Source organism: Theobroma cacao, chromosome 8, assembly GCF_053813885.1.
Source record: "Theobroma cacao isolate CCN51 chromosome 8, ASM5381388v1, whole genome shotgun sequence".
Lineage (NCBI taxonomy): Eukaryota > Viridiplantae > Streptophyta > Magnoliopsida > Malvales > Malvaceae > Theobroma > Theobroma cacao.
The window spans coordinates 25,987,553-26,004,152 of record NC_142646.1 but is presented as its reverse complement, the minus strand read 5'-3'; the positions used below and the strand labels follow the sequence as shown (position 1 = coordinate 26,004,152).

Sequence of the window (16,600 nt, the reverse complement as noted above, 5' to 3'; positions counted from 1 at the left end):
CTTTAATTTTACCAACATCGCCATTTCTATCTGTCTATTTCTAGCCATATCGTCATCAATTTATAGACCAAAGAGCAAAGATGACATCAATGTATATTCTTAGGTTTATTAATTTACATTCACAGAACCCCAAAGTTGATGGGTTGAAGTTATATAAGTGAAATCTGTAAATTAAAACACTGCCCAGAGTTGTTACATGCCATGCCTGCATGTAACAACTCTAATGCACTTAGCTTGTAATAAATCTATTGAATATGGCGTGATTTAAACATGGCGTGTAACTTGTCACGACCCGGTACTCTCCTCGAGCCCGTGACAACCACCGCGGTGTCCCGGTAGACACTTATTGCCCGGAATGTCAACCCGAAACCCCGCAAGGCTTTACTATCAGTTTCTTTGTTCCCTTGTGAGCAACCATTGTCAAATATCGTGTTCTAAAAGATTTTAAGCTGTTTCCAACTTTAAACAAATAAAATATTAATTTTTCGTCTCACAGGGGTATTTTGGTCATTTTTCTCAAAAATTTCAAAATTGGCTAAAACGTAATATACAAGTACAAAACACATAATTCATATTCAAAATGAGTTTAAAAGTCTAAAATCTTCATTTAAAACGAAATTATGGTTATTTGAATATAATAAGAAAATAAAAGAAATATTAAGTAAAATATTCTATTTTCTTATAAAACAATATTTATAGAGTTATACGTGAATAATTTTTATAGCGTAAAAGCTAAATAAATTTATACATACTTAAATACAGTAAGCCAAAAATTTAATTTAATTTACAATAACAAGAGTGCCCCCGAATAAACAAAAGTAAAGAGGACTGTGAACCTACGGTTTGGAAAATGCAGATCCCACTGTAGTCCTCGATGAGATCAGCTATCTACAGTCTATACTGAACCTGAAATGGGTGGAAAGGAGGGTGGTGAGATTATAAAATCCCAAAGAGTAAACAAACATCATCATAAACATCTAGAGTTGAGTACATGGAGACAATAAAGTAAATCATCATAAACTGGGTTATAGCATTAGAACACATTTTGTTCAAAACACGTAAAGAGGCTTATGAATCTCATAAAAATCTAGGCTTGTGCCATAAATCCATTCTCGGGGACACCTTGGCCGAGGCATCCTACCGAGACCGCCAAGGCTATTAAAATTCACATTTCACATAAATCATGTTTTTGTTTTGAAAACATAGCCGTTCCTTGGCGTTGGCTGAGTTCCCCCTCACGTGGTGGTTTAGCGTGAAGTGAACCCTAAACTTTACCCCAGGAGATACCCTACGCGCCTCTCCGTTCGAGGTAAGAATATAATGGGGTTTACCGTGCCCCTCTAAAAGGCTGGTCCACAGAAACCCCCTACTGCAGTGATTAATTAATATATAATCCACCATATAATAAAACTCAATAACATGATATGGCAATTTTGTAATTCGTAGTTTTTCAAGGTAACCAAACAATTCGCATTTCAATACAATTGCCAACTAGCCAATCATGCTCGATTTATCATAAGCCAGTTAATTTAAACAATCAAATTGCCACAATTAACAGTCTCCGTGTACTCTATTTTTCAAAATCACTATTAATTTCAAAACAATTTATAATTTAATTTCATTGAAACTCATTTATTCATAAAACATGAAAATTTATCTTTTTAAATTCCCTTTTCCATAGAATTCATGAAAGCATCTAAAAACCACCCTAGATAATTAAAATGACAGTAAGTTTACTCACTATGTCTAGAATGCAGACTTTCGAAGCACTCTGTCTACTGGTCCTCGGATGCAATTTCCTTGCCTTTATCGGAGGACTCACCACCTTGACACAATACAAAATCGAGAGTTTCACCAAGTTGGTACTAAATCAAAATTAAACTAATTTAGATTACCAATGCCTGATATGGAATGCAAAATGCACTGGTAACTATCTAAACCCGGTATTGGCCTAATTCGTCTTATCACCCGATTAAATTCTTAACGGGTCCGTTTAAACTCCAATTTAATTCTTTTCAGTTTCTATACCTCAATTGCACCCAAATTAACTTAATGTCCCTCAGTGTGGTGCAAATTATCAGTCCCAACAGCAAATTACGAAAATACCCCTAGTGGGTAAAAATTCGTATTTTTGCTCCGAAAATTCCCATTATTTTTCTAGGCTCATAATTCATCATTCCTTAACCAATTCTCCTAGAATAAAATCAAACTCATCCTCACTCACTACATGGTAAATTCAGCCATTAATGGTTGGGGGAGAAAATAAATTCTTTTCTTGTTGTTTTGTTTCTAAATATGCTAAACTAACTAAAAACACTAACATAAATTAAAATCAAATAAATCCAACAACTTTCTCTCTCCTAACCCATTTTTCCAGAATTTAATTCATCATGAAAACATGTAATTTAATCATGGAAAATAAAGAGAAATGCTTGGGAATAAGAAAACTCAAGCTTAATAGAAAAAACTCACCTTTTTCACTTAATTTCCTTGAAAATTCACACTTTTTCTTTGATTTTCTCTCTCTAGGGTTTTCTTTTTGTTTTCTCTCTCTTCTTGCTGGTTTGGCCGGCCATGGGGTGGAAGATGGGCTGATTTTGTGCCTTTTAAAAAAGAAAATAATAAATTAATAAAGGCATGACACATGGCATCATGTCATTGGCCCGTTTTTAAAATTTTAAAAATTTAAACAATTTATCTCCACCACATGTTTTGTCAAGGGTCAAAGATGAAGACAAAGGAAGACCATGTGCTGGAAAAAATATCCTGGTGGTGGAAAATTACAATTTTGCCCCTGAGGTGGCAAAATTACCATTTTACCCCTATACTCCAAATTATACCGAAATTAAAATTTTTCACTTCTAAACCTCAAATCATACTTCAATAAGTCAAATTATACTCTAATAAATCAAATGGGGTCAAAAAAAATCTTTTCTAAAATTCCCATTTTGTCCCCAGGTGGCAAATGACCATTTTGCCCCTAGTTAGGGAAAATTCTGATTTGACTCCAAATTGATCCTCAAACTCCAAATTACCATTTTAAGTCATCCATGAACTGTGAAACTCTTAATCTCACCTTAAAATTCCTATTTGATCTAGTTTGAGGATTAAATAAACTTTGTTGTACCTCTAGGTACAATACTGACTTTTGTAAATTTTTCGGGACTCTCCTAGCATGCAATCATGCTATCATCACATGTATGTCATGAATAGTATTTTATAAGGTCGGGCTTTACAGCACTACCCCCCTTAAAATAAAATTTTGACCTCAAAATTTCACTTACCTGATTCGAATAAAAGATGTGGATATTGGTTTCTCATATGGCTCTCGACTTCCCACGTTATCTCCTCCATTCGAGCATTATTCCACAATACTTTCACCATTGGAATGCTCTTGTTCCTTAGCACTCGATCCTTTCGATCTAGAATACGTACAAGCTGCACCTCGAACTTCAAATCCTCATGCAACTCAATGGGAGGTGTCTCTAAAATGTGAGAGGGATCGGGAACATACTTTTTCAACATCGAGACATGGAAGACATTATGAATTCGATCTAACTCTGGGGGTAATTCAAGTCTGTAAGCCACTGGCCCAATCCTTTCAATGATACGAAAAGGTCCAATGTATCTTGGATTGAGCTTTCCCCTCTTCGCGAATCGAATCACACCTTTCATCATCTAATAAATACCACAAATTATCACAATAGTATAATCAAATAAGATTTAATACTTGGAAATTTCAAATTATTACATTTCCAAGGAGAAACCTTAAGAAAAACTTTATCGTCGACTTCAAACTCCAAATCTTTCCTTCGTTTATCCGAATAATTCTTCTGCCTATCTTGAGCTGTCTTTAATCGCTCTCGGATAACTTTGACCTTATCGTTTGTCAAATCAATCAATTCCACATTCACCAATTTTCTCTCACCTACTTCATCCCAACAGAGCGGAGTTCGGCATTTCCTTCCATACAAAGCCTCGTATGGTGCCATCCCAATACTAGACTGAAAACTGTTATTATAAGCAAACTCCACCAATGGCAAGTGTCTGTCCCAACTCCCGATAAAGTCAATGACACAAGCCCGTAACATATCCTCCAAGGTCTGAATAGTTCTCTCAGATTGACCATCTGTCTGTGGATGAAAGGCAGTACTAAATCTCAATTTAGTTCCAAGAGCTTCCTGAAATTTCGGCCAAAATCGAGAAGTAAATTGAGGGTCTCGATCTGACACAATAGAAACTGGGACTCCGTGTAATCTCACAATCTCATCTATATAAAGTCTTGCCAGCCTCTCAATAGAATACGTGCTATGGATAGCCAAGAAATGGGCGGACTTAGTCAATCTATCCACAATCACCCAAATAGCATCCTTCCCACTTTGTGTCCGCGGCAAACCCAATACAAAGTCCATAGTCACATGCTCCCACTTCCATTCAGGAATCGATAAAGGTTGAAGAGTACCTGACGGTTTTTGATGCTCCGCCTTGATCTGTTGGCATGTGAGACATTTCGCTACAAACTCTGCTATGTCTCGTTTCATACCCGGCCACCAATAACTTTCTTTAATAGTCCGATACATCTTGGTGCTTCCGGGATGTAAAGCGTAGGCGGAAGAATGAGCTTCCTCCAAAATAGCTCGTCTCAACTGATCATCCTTAGGGACACAAATTCGGTCTCTAAGCATCAAAGTACCATCATCGCTAAGTCTAAACTCACTAGCTTTTCCATCTTGCAGCTTTTGAACTTCCTGTTTCAACCAATCATCAGTTTTCTGCAATTCTCTGATCTGATTCAACAATGAAGGTCTCACGATGAAACTAGCAAGTAGGGTTCCATCCTCACCATTATTCAACTGGATCCCTAGAGATTTCATCTCAAGTAACATCGGAAAATAAGAACTCCGAAGTGTTGCTAACGACGATGAGGATTTACGACTTAAAGCATCCGCTACAACATTTGCTTTTCCCGGATGATAATCAATCACTAAGTCATAATCCTTAATCAACTCCAACCATCGTCTCTGTCTCAAGTTAAGCTCTTTCTGGGTGAGCAAATACTTCAAACTTTTATGATCAGAAAAAATCCGACAACGCTCACCATATAAATAATGTCTCCAAATCTTCAATGCGAATACTACTGCTGCTAACTCCAAGTCATGAGTAGGGTAATTCGTCTCATGCTTCTTCAACTGTCGGGAAGCATAAGCTATTACTTTCTCATCCTGCATCAACACACACCCTAATCCCAACTTAGATGCATCGCTGTATACCACAAATTCTTTTCCACTAACAGGAAGTGTTAAAACGGGAGCGGAGGTTAACCGGTTCTTTAGCTCCTGAAATCGATTCTCACAAACATCATCCCACTCATACTTAACTCCTTTACGAGTTAAACGAGTCAGAGGAGCTGCTATCAAAGAAAATCCCTGAACAAATCTCCGGTAATAACCGGCTAAGCCAAGGAAACTACGAATCTCAGTTACCATTCTCGGTTGCTCCCATTGCAAGATTGCCTCAATCTTCTTGGGATCGACATAAATTCCAGCTTCGGACACCACATGTCCCAAGAAAACCACTTCCTTCAACCAGAATTCACATTTAGAGAACTTGGCATAGAGTTGTCTCTCGTGCAAAGTTTGCAACACAATGCGCAAATGGGCAGCATGTTCATCATCATTCTTCGAATAAACCAGGATGTCATCGATGAATACTATCACAAACTTATCCAAGTATGGATGGAACACCCTGTTCATAAGATCCATAAAAACTGCCAGGGCATTAGTCAAACCAAACGGCATCACCAGAAACTCATAATGCCCATAACGCGTCCTGAAGGCAGTCTTAGGTACATCCTGCTCCTTAATCCTCAACTGATAGTACCCAGATCTCAAATCAATCTTAGAGAATACCATAGCACCTCGTAATTGATCAAAAAGATCATCTATCCGGGGTAAAGGGTATTTATTCTTGATGGTCACTCGGTTCAACTGACGGTAATCAATACACAATCGAAGAGTGCCATCTTTCTTCTTTACAAATAGGACTGGTGCTCCCCAAGGAGAAATGCTAGGGCGAATGAAACCTTTATCCACCAAATCTTGCAACTAGGCTTTCAGTTCCTTCAACTCTGCTGGAGCCATTCTATATGGAGGAATAGAAATAGGTGCGGTACCCGGAAGTAAATCAATAGGGAACTCAAGCTCTCGATTAGGAGGTATTCCCGGTAAATCATCAGGAAATACATCAAGAAACTCACTTACTATTGGGACATCCTCTAACTTAGGTTCCCCCTTTGAAGTATCGATCACGTATGCCAAATAAGTCGGATACCCTTTTTGCACTAATTTTGAAGCTTTGATGGCCGAGATTACACAAGATGGTAATACTCGACGTTCCCCTACAAACACAATCTCTGCTCCCTCCGAATTCCAAAGAACAACTTCTTTTCGGAAACAATCCACGTTTGCCCGATGTGCAGTTAACCAGTCCATACCTAATATTAAATCAAAATCCAAGATCTCTAGAGGAATTAAGTCACCCCTAAATTCTTCCTCACCTACCCTTACCCCACAGTCTCTATAACAAGTATTTCTAATCAACTGTTCTCCTAGAGGGGTATGCACTACAATTTCTTCCTCTAATGGTGACAGGTTTCTATCAGTAATTGATGCAAATGTCGTACTCACATAAGATCTATCTGAGCCAGAATCTATCAAAACATAAGCATCTTTATCAAATAAAGACATAGTACCTGTCTCTGCTCCAGGTCGGACTCGTGCCTCATCTTCTGTCACAGCAAAAACTCTTGTCGCGGTACGAGTCTGTGGTCTCGAAGGTGGATGTGACGGGGTATTACTCTCCACACCAGACCGTATGGCTACTCCCTGTCTCGGTGGTAACCCAGAAGAATCTCTCCTCTGTATATCTGTGCGAGCTGGTGGAGATGATGCAGCTACAGTGGCTCGTCCTAACTGTGGGCAATTACTCCTAATGTGACCCGTCTGTCCACATTGGAAACATCTTGTTGGCCCTCTACATAGCCCACTATGATAATTCCCACAATTTCTGCATCTGTCAAAACCTCCGAGACTCTTCCCAGAACCAGTCATAGCAGATCTGCTAAACCTCGAAGGTCTCTGCTGTGATGGTGGAAATGGAGGTCGAGGAGATGTCACGGAAACAGAAGTAGTGCTCCCTGAAGTTGCTGAGTCCTTGCCTTTTTTTACTGGCTGACTAGAAGACGTACCAGGATTCCTCCTTTTTGCAAACTCAGTCCGAATCCTTCTATTCTCAGTCGCGAGCTTCTCAGCCCGTAAAGCCATCTGTACCACCTCCTTATGTGGCTCCCTACCAATCACTGTCATTCGCTCTCTGATCTCATTACGGAGCCCTTCCTCGAAATAGCTGGCCTGATCCTGCTCAGATTTCACCAGATCCGGCACATATAACATCAACTCGTTAAAACGAGTCTCGTACTCCTCTACAGTTAGATTTCCCTGTTTCAAACTCAGAAATTCTCTCTTCTTTTCTTTTTGATGGAAATAAGTGAAATACTGACCATCGAATTCCCTGAGAAAATTGGACCATGTCTGAGGAGTAGCGGAACGAGACTTCACCGAATTCCACCAAGTACGAGCCCTCTTCTCTAATAATCTCGTAGCCACCATCAGCTTCATGTCATCATCTAATCCCATATCAGAGAGAGTCTCGGACACCTGATTAATCCAGTCCTTTGCCACAGTGGCATCCAACTCACCAGTGAAAGATACACAACCCAATTGCCTAGCCTCCTTCAGCTTCTTGGAAATGGATACATCCTGTATTGGTGGTGGAACTAAAGGAGTAGTTGGAGGCACTACAGGTGGAACTTGACCAGTCTGAGCTTGACCAGCCATTGCTGCAAAGAAAGCTGCCAATGCCTGTGCTGCCTCAGTAGGCATGGCGGGAATACCAGTAGGTGGCTGAGGAGATGGAGGATGTGGAGGACTATCGACCTGCTCAGCAGCAGGTGCTGCCCGAATGGTAGATGCAGCTGATTCCTCCTCCACTGTATCTGGCTGATGAAGTTGGGAACGACCTCTTCCCCTCCCAACGGATCTAGTGAGAGGTGGGCGTCCACGTCGAGGAGGCATTATAATCTATATAAAAAAATATACGAGCAAGTTTAGGTAACCTTAGGCTCTATATGCAAATGCATGCATTCTATTCAACCTAACCTAACTTAACTTAATCCGGGGCCACACTGATATTGTAAATTTTTAAAACAACTTTAAAACTAAAAACTTTGATCTTGAAAACCAAAAGCTCTGATACCAATCGAATTGTCACGACCCGGTACTCTCCTCGAGCCCGTGACAACCACCGCGGTGTCCCGGTAGACACTTATTGCCCGGAATGTCAACCCGAAACCCCGCAAGGCTTTACTATCAGTTTCTTTGTTCCCTTGTGAGCAACCATTGTCAAATATCGTGTTCTAAAAGATTTTAAGCTGTTTCCAACTTTAAACAAATAAAATATTAATTTTTCGTCTCACAGGGGTATTTTGGTCATTTTTCTCAAAAATTTCAAAATTGGCTAAAACGTAATATACAAGTACAAAACACATAATTCATATTCAAAATGAGTTTAAAAGTCTAAAATCTTCATTTAAAACGAAATTATGGTTATTTGAATATAATAAGAAAATAAAAGAAATATTAAGTAAAATATTCTATTTTCTTATAAAACAATATTTATAGAGTTATACGTGAATAATTTTTATAGCGTAAAAGCTAAATAAATTTATACATACTTAAATACAGTAAGCCAAAAATTTAATTTAATTTACAATAACAAGAGTGCCCCCGAATAAACAAAAGTAAAGAGGACTGTGAACCTACGGTTTGGAAAATGCAGATCCCACTGTAGTCCTCGATGAGATCAGCTATCTACAGTCTATACTGAACCTGAAATGGGTGGAAAGGAGGGTGGTGAGATTATAAAATCCCAAAGAGTAAACAAACATCATCATAAACATCTAGAGTTGAGTACATGGAGACAATAAAGTAAATCATCATAAACTGGGTTATAGCATTAGAACACATTTTGTTCAAAACACGTAAAGAGGCTTATGAATCTCATAAAAATCTAGGCTTGTGCCATAAATCCATTCTCGGGGACACCTTGGCCGAGGCATCCTACCGAGACCGCCAAGGCTATTAAAATTCACATTTCACATAAATCATGTTTTTGTTTTGAAAACATAGCCGTTCCTTGGCGTTGGCTGAGTTCCCCCTCACGTGGTGGTTTAGCGTGAAGTGAACCCTAAACTTTACCCCAGGAGATACCCTACGCGCCTCTCCGTTCGAGGTAAGAATATAATGGGGTTTACCGTGCCCCTCTAAAAGGCTGGTCCACAGAAACCCCCTACTGCAGTGATTAATTAATATATAATCCACCATATAATAAAACTCAATAACATGATATGGCAATTTTGTAATTCGTAGTTTTTCAAGGTAACCAAACAATTCGCATTTCAATACAATTGCCAACTAGCCAATCATGCTCGATTTATCATAAGCCAGTTAATTTAAACAATCAAATTGCCACAATTAACAGTCTCCGTGTACTCTATTTTTCAAAATCACTATTAATTTCAAAACAATTTATAATTTAATTTCATTGAAACTCATTTATTCATAAAACATGAAAATTTATCTTTTTAAATTCCCTTTTCCATAGAATTCATGAAAGCATCTAAAAACCACCCTAGATAATTAAAATGACAGTAAGTTTACTCACTATGTCTAGAATGCAGACTTTCGAAGCACTCTGTCTACTGGTCCTCGGATGCAATTTCCTTGCCTTTATCGGAGGACTCACCACCTTGACACAATACAAAATCGAGAGTTTCACCAAGTTGGTACTAAATCAAAATTAAACTAATTTAGATTACCAATGCCTGATATGGAATGCAAAATGCACTGGTAACTATCTAAACCCGGTATTGGCCTAATTCGTCTTATCACCCGATTAAATTCTTAACGGGTCCGTTTAAACTCCAATTTAATTCTTTTCAGTTTCTATACCTCAATTGCACCCAAATTAACTTAATGTCCCTCAGTGTGGTGCAAATTATCAGTCCCAACAGCAAATTACGAAAATACCCCTAGTGGGTAAAAATTCGTATTTTTGCTCCGAAAATTCCCATTATTTTTCTAGGCTCATAATTCATCATTCCTTAACCAATTCTCCTAGAATAAAATCAAACTCATCCTCACTCACTACATGGTAAATTCAGCCATTAATGGTTGGGGGAGAAAATAAATTCTTTTCTTGTTGTTTTGTTTCTAAATATGCTAAACTAACTAAAAACACTAACATAAATTAAAATCAAATAAATCCAACAACTTTCTCTCTCCTAACCCATTTTTCCAGAATTTAATTCATCATGAAAACATGTAATTTAATCATGGAAAATAAAGAGAAATGCTTGGGAATAAGAAAACTCAAGCTTAATAGAAAAAACTCACCTTTTTCACTTAATTTCCTTGAAAATTCACACTTTTTCTTTGATTTTCTCTCTCTAGGGTTTTCTTTTTGTTTTCTCTCTCTTCTTGCTGGTTTGGCCGGCCATGGGGTGGAAGATGGGCTGATTTTGTGCCTTTTAAAAAAGAAAATAATAAATTAATAAAGGCATGACACATGGCATCATGTCATTGGCCCGTTTTTAAAATTTTAAAAATTTAAACAATTTATCTCCACCACATGTTTTGTCAAGGGTCAAAGATGAAGACAAAGGAAGACCATGTGCTGGAAAAAATATCCTGGTGGTGGAAAATTACAATTTTGCCCCTGAGGTGGCAAAATTACCATTTTACCCCTATACTCCAAATTATACCGAAATTAAAATTTTTCACTTCTAAACCTCAAATCATACTTCAATAAGTCAAATTATACTCTAATAAATCAAATGGGGTCAAAAAAAATCTTTTCTAAAATTCCCATTTTGTCCCCAGGTGGCAAATGACCATTTTGCCCCTAGTTAGGGAAAATTCTGATTTGACTCCAAATTGATCCTCAAACTCCAAATTACCATTTTAAGTCATCCATGAACTGTGAAACTCTTAATCTCACCTTAAAATTCCTATTTGATCTAGTTTGAGGATTAAATAAACTTTGTTGTACCTCTAGGTACAATACTGACTTTTGTAAATTTTTCGGGACTCTCCTAGCATGCAATCATGCTATCATCACATGTATGTCATGAATAGTATTTTATAAGGTCGGGCTTTACAGCACTACCCCCCTTAAAATAAAATTTTGACCTCAAAATTTCACTTACCTGATTCGAATAAAAGATGTGGATATTGGTTTCTCATATGGCTCTCGACTTCCCACGTTATCTCCTCCATTCGAGCATTATTCCACAATACTTTCACCATTGGAATGCTCTTGTTCCTTAGCACTCGATCCTTTCGATCTAGAATACGTACAAGCTGCACCTCGAACTTCAAATCCTCATGCAACTCAATGGGAGGTGTCTCTAAAATGTGAGAGGGATCGGGAACATACTTTTTCAACATCGAGACATGGAAGACATTATGAATTCGATCTAACTCTGGGGGTAATTCAAGTCTGTAAGCCACTGGCCCAATCCTTTCAATGATACGAAAAGGTCCAATGTATCTTGGATTGAGCTTTCCCCTCTTCGCGAATCGAATCACACCTTTCATCATCTAATAAATACCACAAATTATCACAATAGTATAATCAAATAAGATTTAATACTTGGAAATTTCAAATTATTACATTTCCAAGGAGAAACCTTAAGAAAAACTTTATCGTCGACTTCAAACTCCAAATCTTTCCTTCGTTTATCCGAATAATTCTTCTGCCTATCTTGAGCTGTCTTTAATCGCTCTCGGATAACTTTGACCTTATCGTTTGTCAAATCAATCAATTCCACATTCACCAATTTTCTCTCACCTACTTCATCCCAACAGAGCGGAGTTCGGCATTTCCTTCCATACAAAGCCTCGTATGGTGCCATCCCAATACTAGACTGAAAACTGTTATTATAAGCAAACTCCACCAATGGCAAGTGTCTGTCCCAACTCCCGATAAAGTCAATGACACAAGCCCGTAACATATCCTCCAAGGTCTGAATAGTTCTCTCAGATTGACCATCTGTCTGTGGATGAAAGGCAGTACTAAATCTCAATTTAGTTCCAAGAGCTTCCTGAAATTTCGGCCAAAATCGAGAAGTAAATTGAGGGTCTCGATCTGACACAATAGAAACTGGGACTCCGTGTAATCTCACAATCTCATCTATATAAAGTCTTGCCAGCCTCTCAATAGAATACGTGCTATGGATAGCCAAGAAATGGGCGGACTTAGTCAATCTATCCACAATCACCCAAATAGCATCCTTCCCACTTTGTGTCCGCGGCAAACCCAATACAAAGTCCATAGTCACATGCTCCCACTTCCATTCAGGAATCGATAAAGGTTGAAGAGTACCTGACGGTTTTTGATGCTCCGCCTTGATCTGTTGGCATGTGAGACATTTCGCTACAAACTCTGCTATGTCTCGTTTCATACCCGGCCACCAATAACTTTCTTTAATAGTCCGATACATCTTGGTGCTTCCGGGATGTAAAGCGTAGGCGGAAGAATGAGCTTCCTCCAAAATAGCTCGTCTCAACTGATCATCCTTAGGGACACAAATTCGGTCTCTAAGCATCAAAGTACCATCATCGCTAAGTCTAAACTCACTAGCTTTTCCATCTTGCAGCTTTTGAACTTCCTGTTTCAACCAATCATCAGTTTTCTGCAATTCTCTGATCTGATTCAACAATGAAGGTCTCACGATGAAACTAGCAAGTAGGGTTCCATCCTCACCATTATTCAACTGGATCCCTAGAGATTTCATCTCAAGTAACATCGGAAAATAAGAACTCCGAAGTGTTGCTAACGACGATGAGGATTTACGACTTAAAGCATCCGCTACAACATTTGCTTTTCCCGGATGATAATCAATCACTAAGTCATAATCCTTAATCAACTCCAACCATCGTCTCTGTCTCAAGTTAAGCTCTTTCTGGGTGAGCAAATACTTCAAACTTTTATGATCAGAAAAAATCCGACAACGCTCACCATATAAATAATGTCTCCAAATCTTCAATGCGAATACTACTGCTGCTAACTCCAAGTCATGAGTAGGGTAATTCGTCTCGTGCTTCTTCAACTGTCGGGAAGCATAAGCTATTACTTTCTCATCCTGCATCAACACACACCCTAATCCCAACTTAGATGCATCGCTGTATACCACAAATTCTTTTCCACTAACAGGAAGTGTTAAAACGGGAGCGGAGGTTAACCGGTTCTTTAGCTCCTGAAATCGATTCTCACAAACATCATCCCACTCATACTTAACTCCTTGACGAGTTAAACGAGTCAGAGGAGCTGCTATCAAAGAAAATCCCTGAACAAATCTCCGGTAATAACCGGCTAAGCCAAGGAAACTACGAATCTCAGTTACCATTCTCGGTTGCTCCCATTGCAAGATTGCCTCAATCTTCTTGGGATCGACATAAATTCCAGCTTCGGACACCACATGTCCCAAGAAAACCACTTCCTTCAACCAGAATTCACATTTAGAGAACTTGGCATAGAGTTGTCTCTCGTGCAAAGTTTGCAACACAATGCGCAAATGGGCAGCATGTTCATCATCATTCTTCGAATAAACCAGGATGTCATCGATGAATACTATCACAAACTTATCCAAGTATGGATGGAACACCCTGTTCATAAGATCCATAAAAACTGCCGGGGCATTAGTCAAACCAAACGGCATCACCAGAAACTCATAATGCCCATAACGCGTCCTGAAGGCAGTCTTAGGTACATCCTGCTCCTTAATCCTCAACTGATAGTACCCAGATCTCAAATCAATCTTAGAGAATACCATAGCACCTCGTAATTGATCAAAAAGATCATCTATCCGGGGTAAAGGGTATTTATTCTTGATGGTCACTCGGTTCAACTGACGGTAATCAATACACAATCGAAGAGTGCCATCTTTCTTCTTTACAAATAGGACTGGTGCTCCCCAAGGAGAAATGCTAGGGCGAATGAAACCTTTATCCACCAAATCTTGCAACTAGGCTTTCAGTTCCTTCAACTCTGCTAGAGCCATTCTATATGGAGGAATAGAAATAGGTGCGGTACCCGGAAGTAAATCAATAGGGAACTCAAGCTCTCGATTAGGAGGTATTCCCGGTAAATCATCAGGAAATACATCAAGAAACTCACTTACTATTGGGACATCCTCTAACTTAGGTTCCCCCTTTGAAGTATCGATCACGTATGCCAAATAAGTCGGATACCCTTTTTGCACTAATTTTGAAGCTTTGATGGCCGAGATTACACAAGATGGTAATACTCGACGTTCCCCTACAAACACAATCTCTGCTCCCTCCGAATTCCAAAGAACAACTTCTTTTCGGAAACAATCCACGTTTGCCCGATGTGCAGTTAACCAGTCCATACCTAATATTAAATCAAAATCCAAGATCTCTAGAGGAATTAAGTCACCCCTAAATTCTTCCTCACCTACCCTTACCCCACAGTCTCTATAACAAGTATTTCTAATCAACTGTTCTCCTAGAGGGGTATGCACTACAATTTCTTCCTCTAATGGTGACAGGTTTCTATCAGTAATTGATGCAAATGTCGTACTCACATAAGATCTATCTGAGCCAGAATCTATCAAAACATAAGCATCTTTATCAAATAAAGACATAGTACCTGTCTCTGCTCCAGGTCGGACTCGTGCCTCATCTTCTGTCACAGCAAAAACTCTTGTCGCGGTACGAGTCTGTGGTCTCGAAGGTGGATGTGACGGGGTATTACTCTCCACACCAGACCGTATGGCTACTCCCTGTCTCGGTGGTAACCCAGAAGAATCTCTCCTCTGTATATCTGTGCGAGCTGGTGGAGATGATGCAGCTACAGTGGCTCGTCCTAACTGTGGGCAATTACTCCTAATGTGACCCGTCTGTCCACATTGGAAACATCTTGTTGGCCCTCTACATAGCCCACTATGATAATTCCCACAATTTCTGCATCTGTCAAAACCTCCGAGACTCTTCCCAGAACCAGTCATAGCAGATCTGCTAAACCTCGAAGGTCTCTGCTGTGATGGTGGAAATGGAGGTCGAGGAGATGTCACGGAAACAGAAGTAGTGCTCCCTGAAGTTGCTGAGTCCTTGCCTTTTTTTACTGGCTGACTAGAAGACGTACCAGGATTCCTCCTTTTTGCAAACTCAGTCCGAATCCTTCTATTCTCAGTCGCGAGCTTCTCAGCCCGTAAAGCCATCTGTACCACCTCCTTATGTGGCTCCCTACCAATCACTGTCATTCGCTCTCTGATCTCATTACGGAGCCCTTCCTCGAAATAGCTGGCCTGATCCTGCTCAGATTTCACCAGATCCGGCACATATAACATCAACTCGTTAAAACGAGTCTCGTACTCCTCTACAGTTAGATTTCCCTGTTTCAAACTCAGAAATTCTCTCTTCTTTTCTTTTTGATGGAAATAAGTGAAATACTGACCATCGAATTCCCTGAGAAAATTGGACCATGTCTGAGGAGTAGCGGAACGAGACTTCACCGAATTCCACCAAGTACGAGCCCTCTTCTCTAATAATCTCGTAGCCACCATCAGCTTCATGTCATCATCTAATCCCATATCAGAGAGAGTCTCGGACACCTGATTAATCCAGTCCTTTGCCACAGTGGCATCCAACTCACCAGTGAAAGATACACAACCCAATTGCCTAGCCTCCTTCAGCTTCTTGGAAATGGATACATCCTGTATTGGTGGTGGAACTAAAGGAGTAGTTGGAGGCACTACAGGTGGAACTTGACCAGTCTGAGCTTGACCAGCCATTGCTGCAAAGAAAGCTGCCAATGCCTGTGCTGCCTCAGTAGGCATGGCGGGAATACCAGTAGGTGGCTGAGGAGATGGAGGATGTGGAGGACTATCGACCTGCTCAGCAGCAGGTGCTGCCCGAATGGTAGATGCAGCTGATTCCTCCTCCACTGTATCTGGCTGATGACGTTGGGAACGACCTCTTCCCCTCCCAACGGATCTAGTGAGAGGTGGGCGTCCACGTCGAGGAGGCATTATAATCTATATAAAAAAATATACGAGCAAGTTTAGGTAACCTTAGGCTCTATATGCAAATGCATGCATTCTATTCAACCTAACCTAACTTAACTTAATCCGGGGCCACACTGATATTGTAAATTTTTAAAACAACTTTAAAACTAAAAACTTTGATCTTGAAAACCAAAAGCTCTGATACCAATCGAATTGTCACGACCCGGTACTCTCCTCGAGCCCGTGACAACCACCGCGGTGTCCCGGTAGACACTTATTGCCCGGAATGTCAACCCGAAACCCCGCAAGGCTTTACTATCAGTTTCTTTGTTCCCTTGTGAGCAACCATTGTCAAATATCGTGTTCTAAAAGATTTTAAGCTGTTTCCAACTTTAAACAAATAAAATATTAATTTTTCGTCTCACAGGGGTATTTTGGTCATTTTTCTCAAAA

The 16,600-nt window shown here is 39.6% G+C and overlaps 2 protein-coding genes across 2 annotated transcripts; both read right to left on the bottom strand.

Moving 5' to 3' along the window:
- Positions 1-657: 657 nt before the first annotated feature.
- LOC148761263 (uncharacterized) lies at positions 658-7,895 on the bottom strand. The gene is made up of 3 exons (XM_088809276.1): positions 6,752-7,895; positions 1,742-1,825; positions 658-906 (listed from the first exon to the last, which is right to left on the bottom strand). The coding sequence occupies exons 1-2, from the start codon at positions 7,893-7,895 to the stop codon at positions 1,776-1,778; spliced, it is 1,194 nt and encodes a 397-aa protein (XP_088665402.1). The 3' UTR covers positions 658-906; positions 1,742-1,775.
- An 801-nt stretch (positions 7,896-8,696) lies between these two features.
- Positions 8,697-15,934, bottom strand: LOC148761262 (uncharacterized). Its single transcript, XM_088809275.1, has 3 exons — positions 14,791-15,934; positions 9,781-9,864; positions 8,697-8,945 (listed from the first exon to the last, which is right to left on the bottom strand). Exons 1-2 carry the CDS (start codon positions 15,932-15,934, stop codon positions 9,815-9,817), a joined length of 1,194 nt encoding a protein of 397 aa, XP_088665401.1. The 3' UTR covers positions 8,697-8,945; positions 9,781-9,814.
- Between the last annotated feature and the right edge of the window lie 666 nt (positions 15,935-16,600).

What these genes read in the sequence shown, in the direction of transcription:
- LOC148761262 (XM_088809275.1), bottom strand. Translation starts at nt 15,934, where the DNA reads ATGGCTGGTCAAGCTCAGACTGGTCAAGTTCCACCTGTAGTGCCTCCA. An exon ending in CCGACCTGGAGCAGAGACAG is followed by an intron (nt 9,865 to 14,790) that starts GTACTATGTCTT and finishes TATTGTGTCAAG; the next exon opens with GTGGTGAGTCCTCCGATAAA.
- LOC148761263 (XM_088809276.1), bottom strand. Translation starts at nt 7,895, where the DNA reads ATGGCTGGTCAAGCTCAGACTGGTCAAGTTCCACCTGTAGTGCCTCCA. An exon ending in CCGACCTGGAGCAGAGACAG is followed by an intron (nt 1,826 to 6,751) that starts GTACTATGTCTT and finishes TATTGTGTCAAG; the next exon opens with GTGGTGAGTCCTCCGATAAA.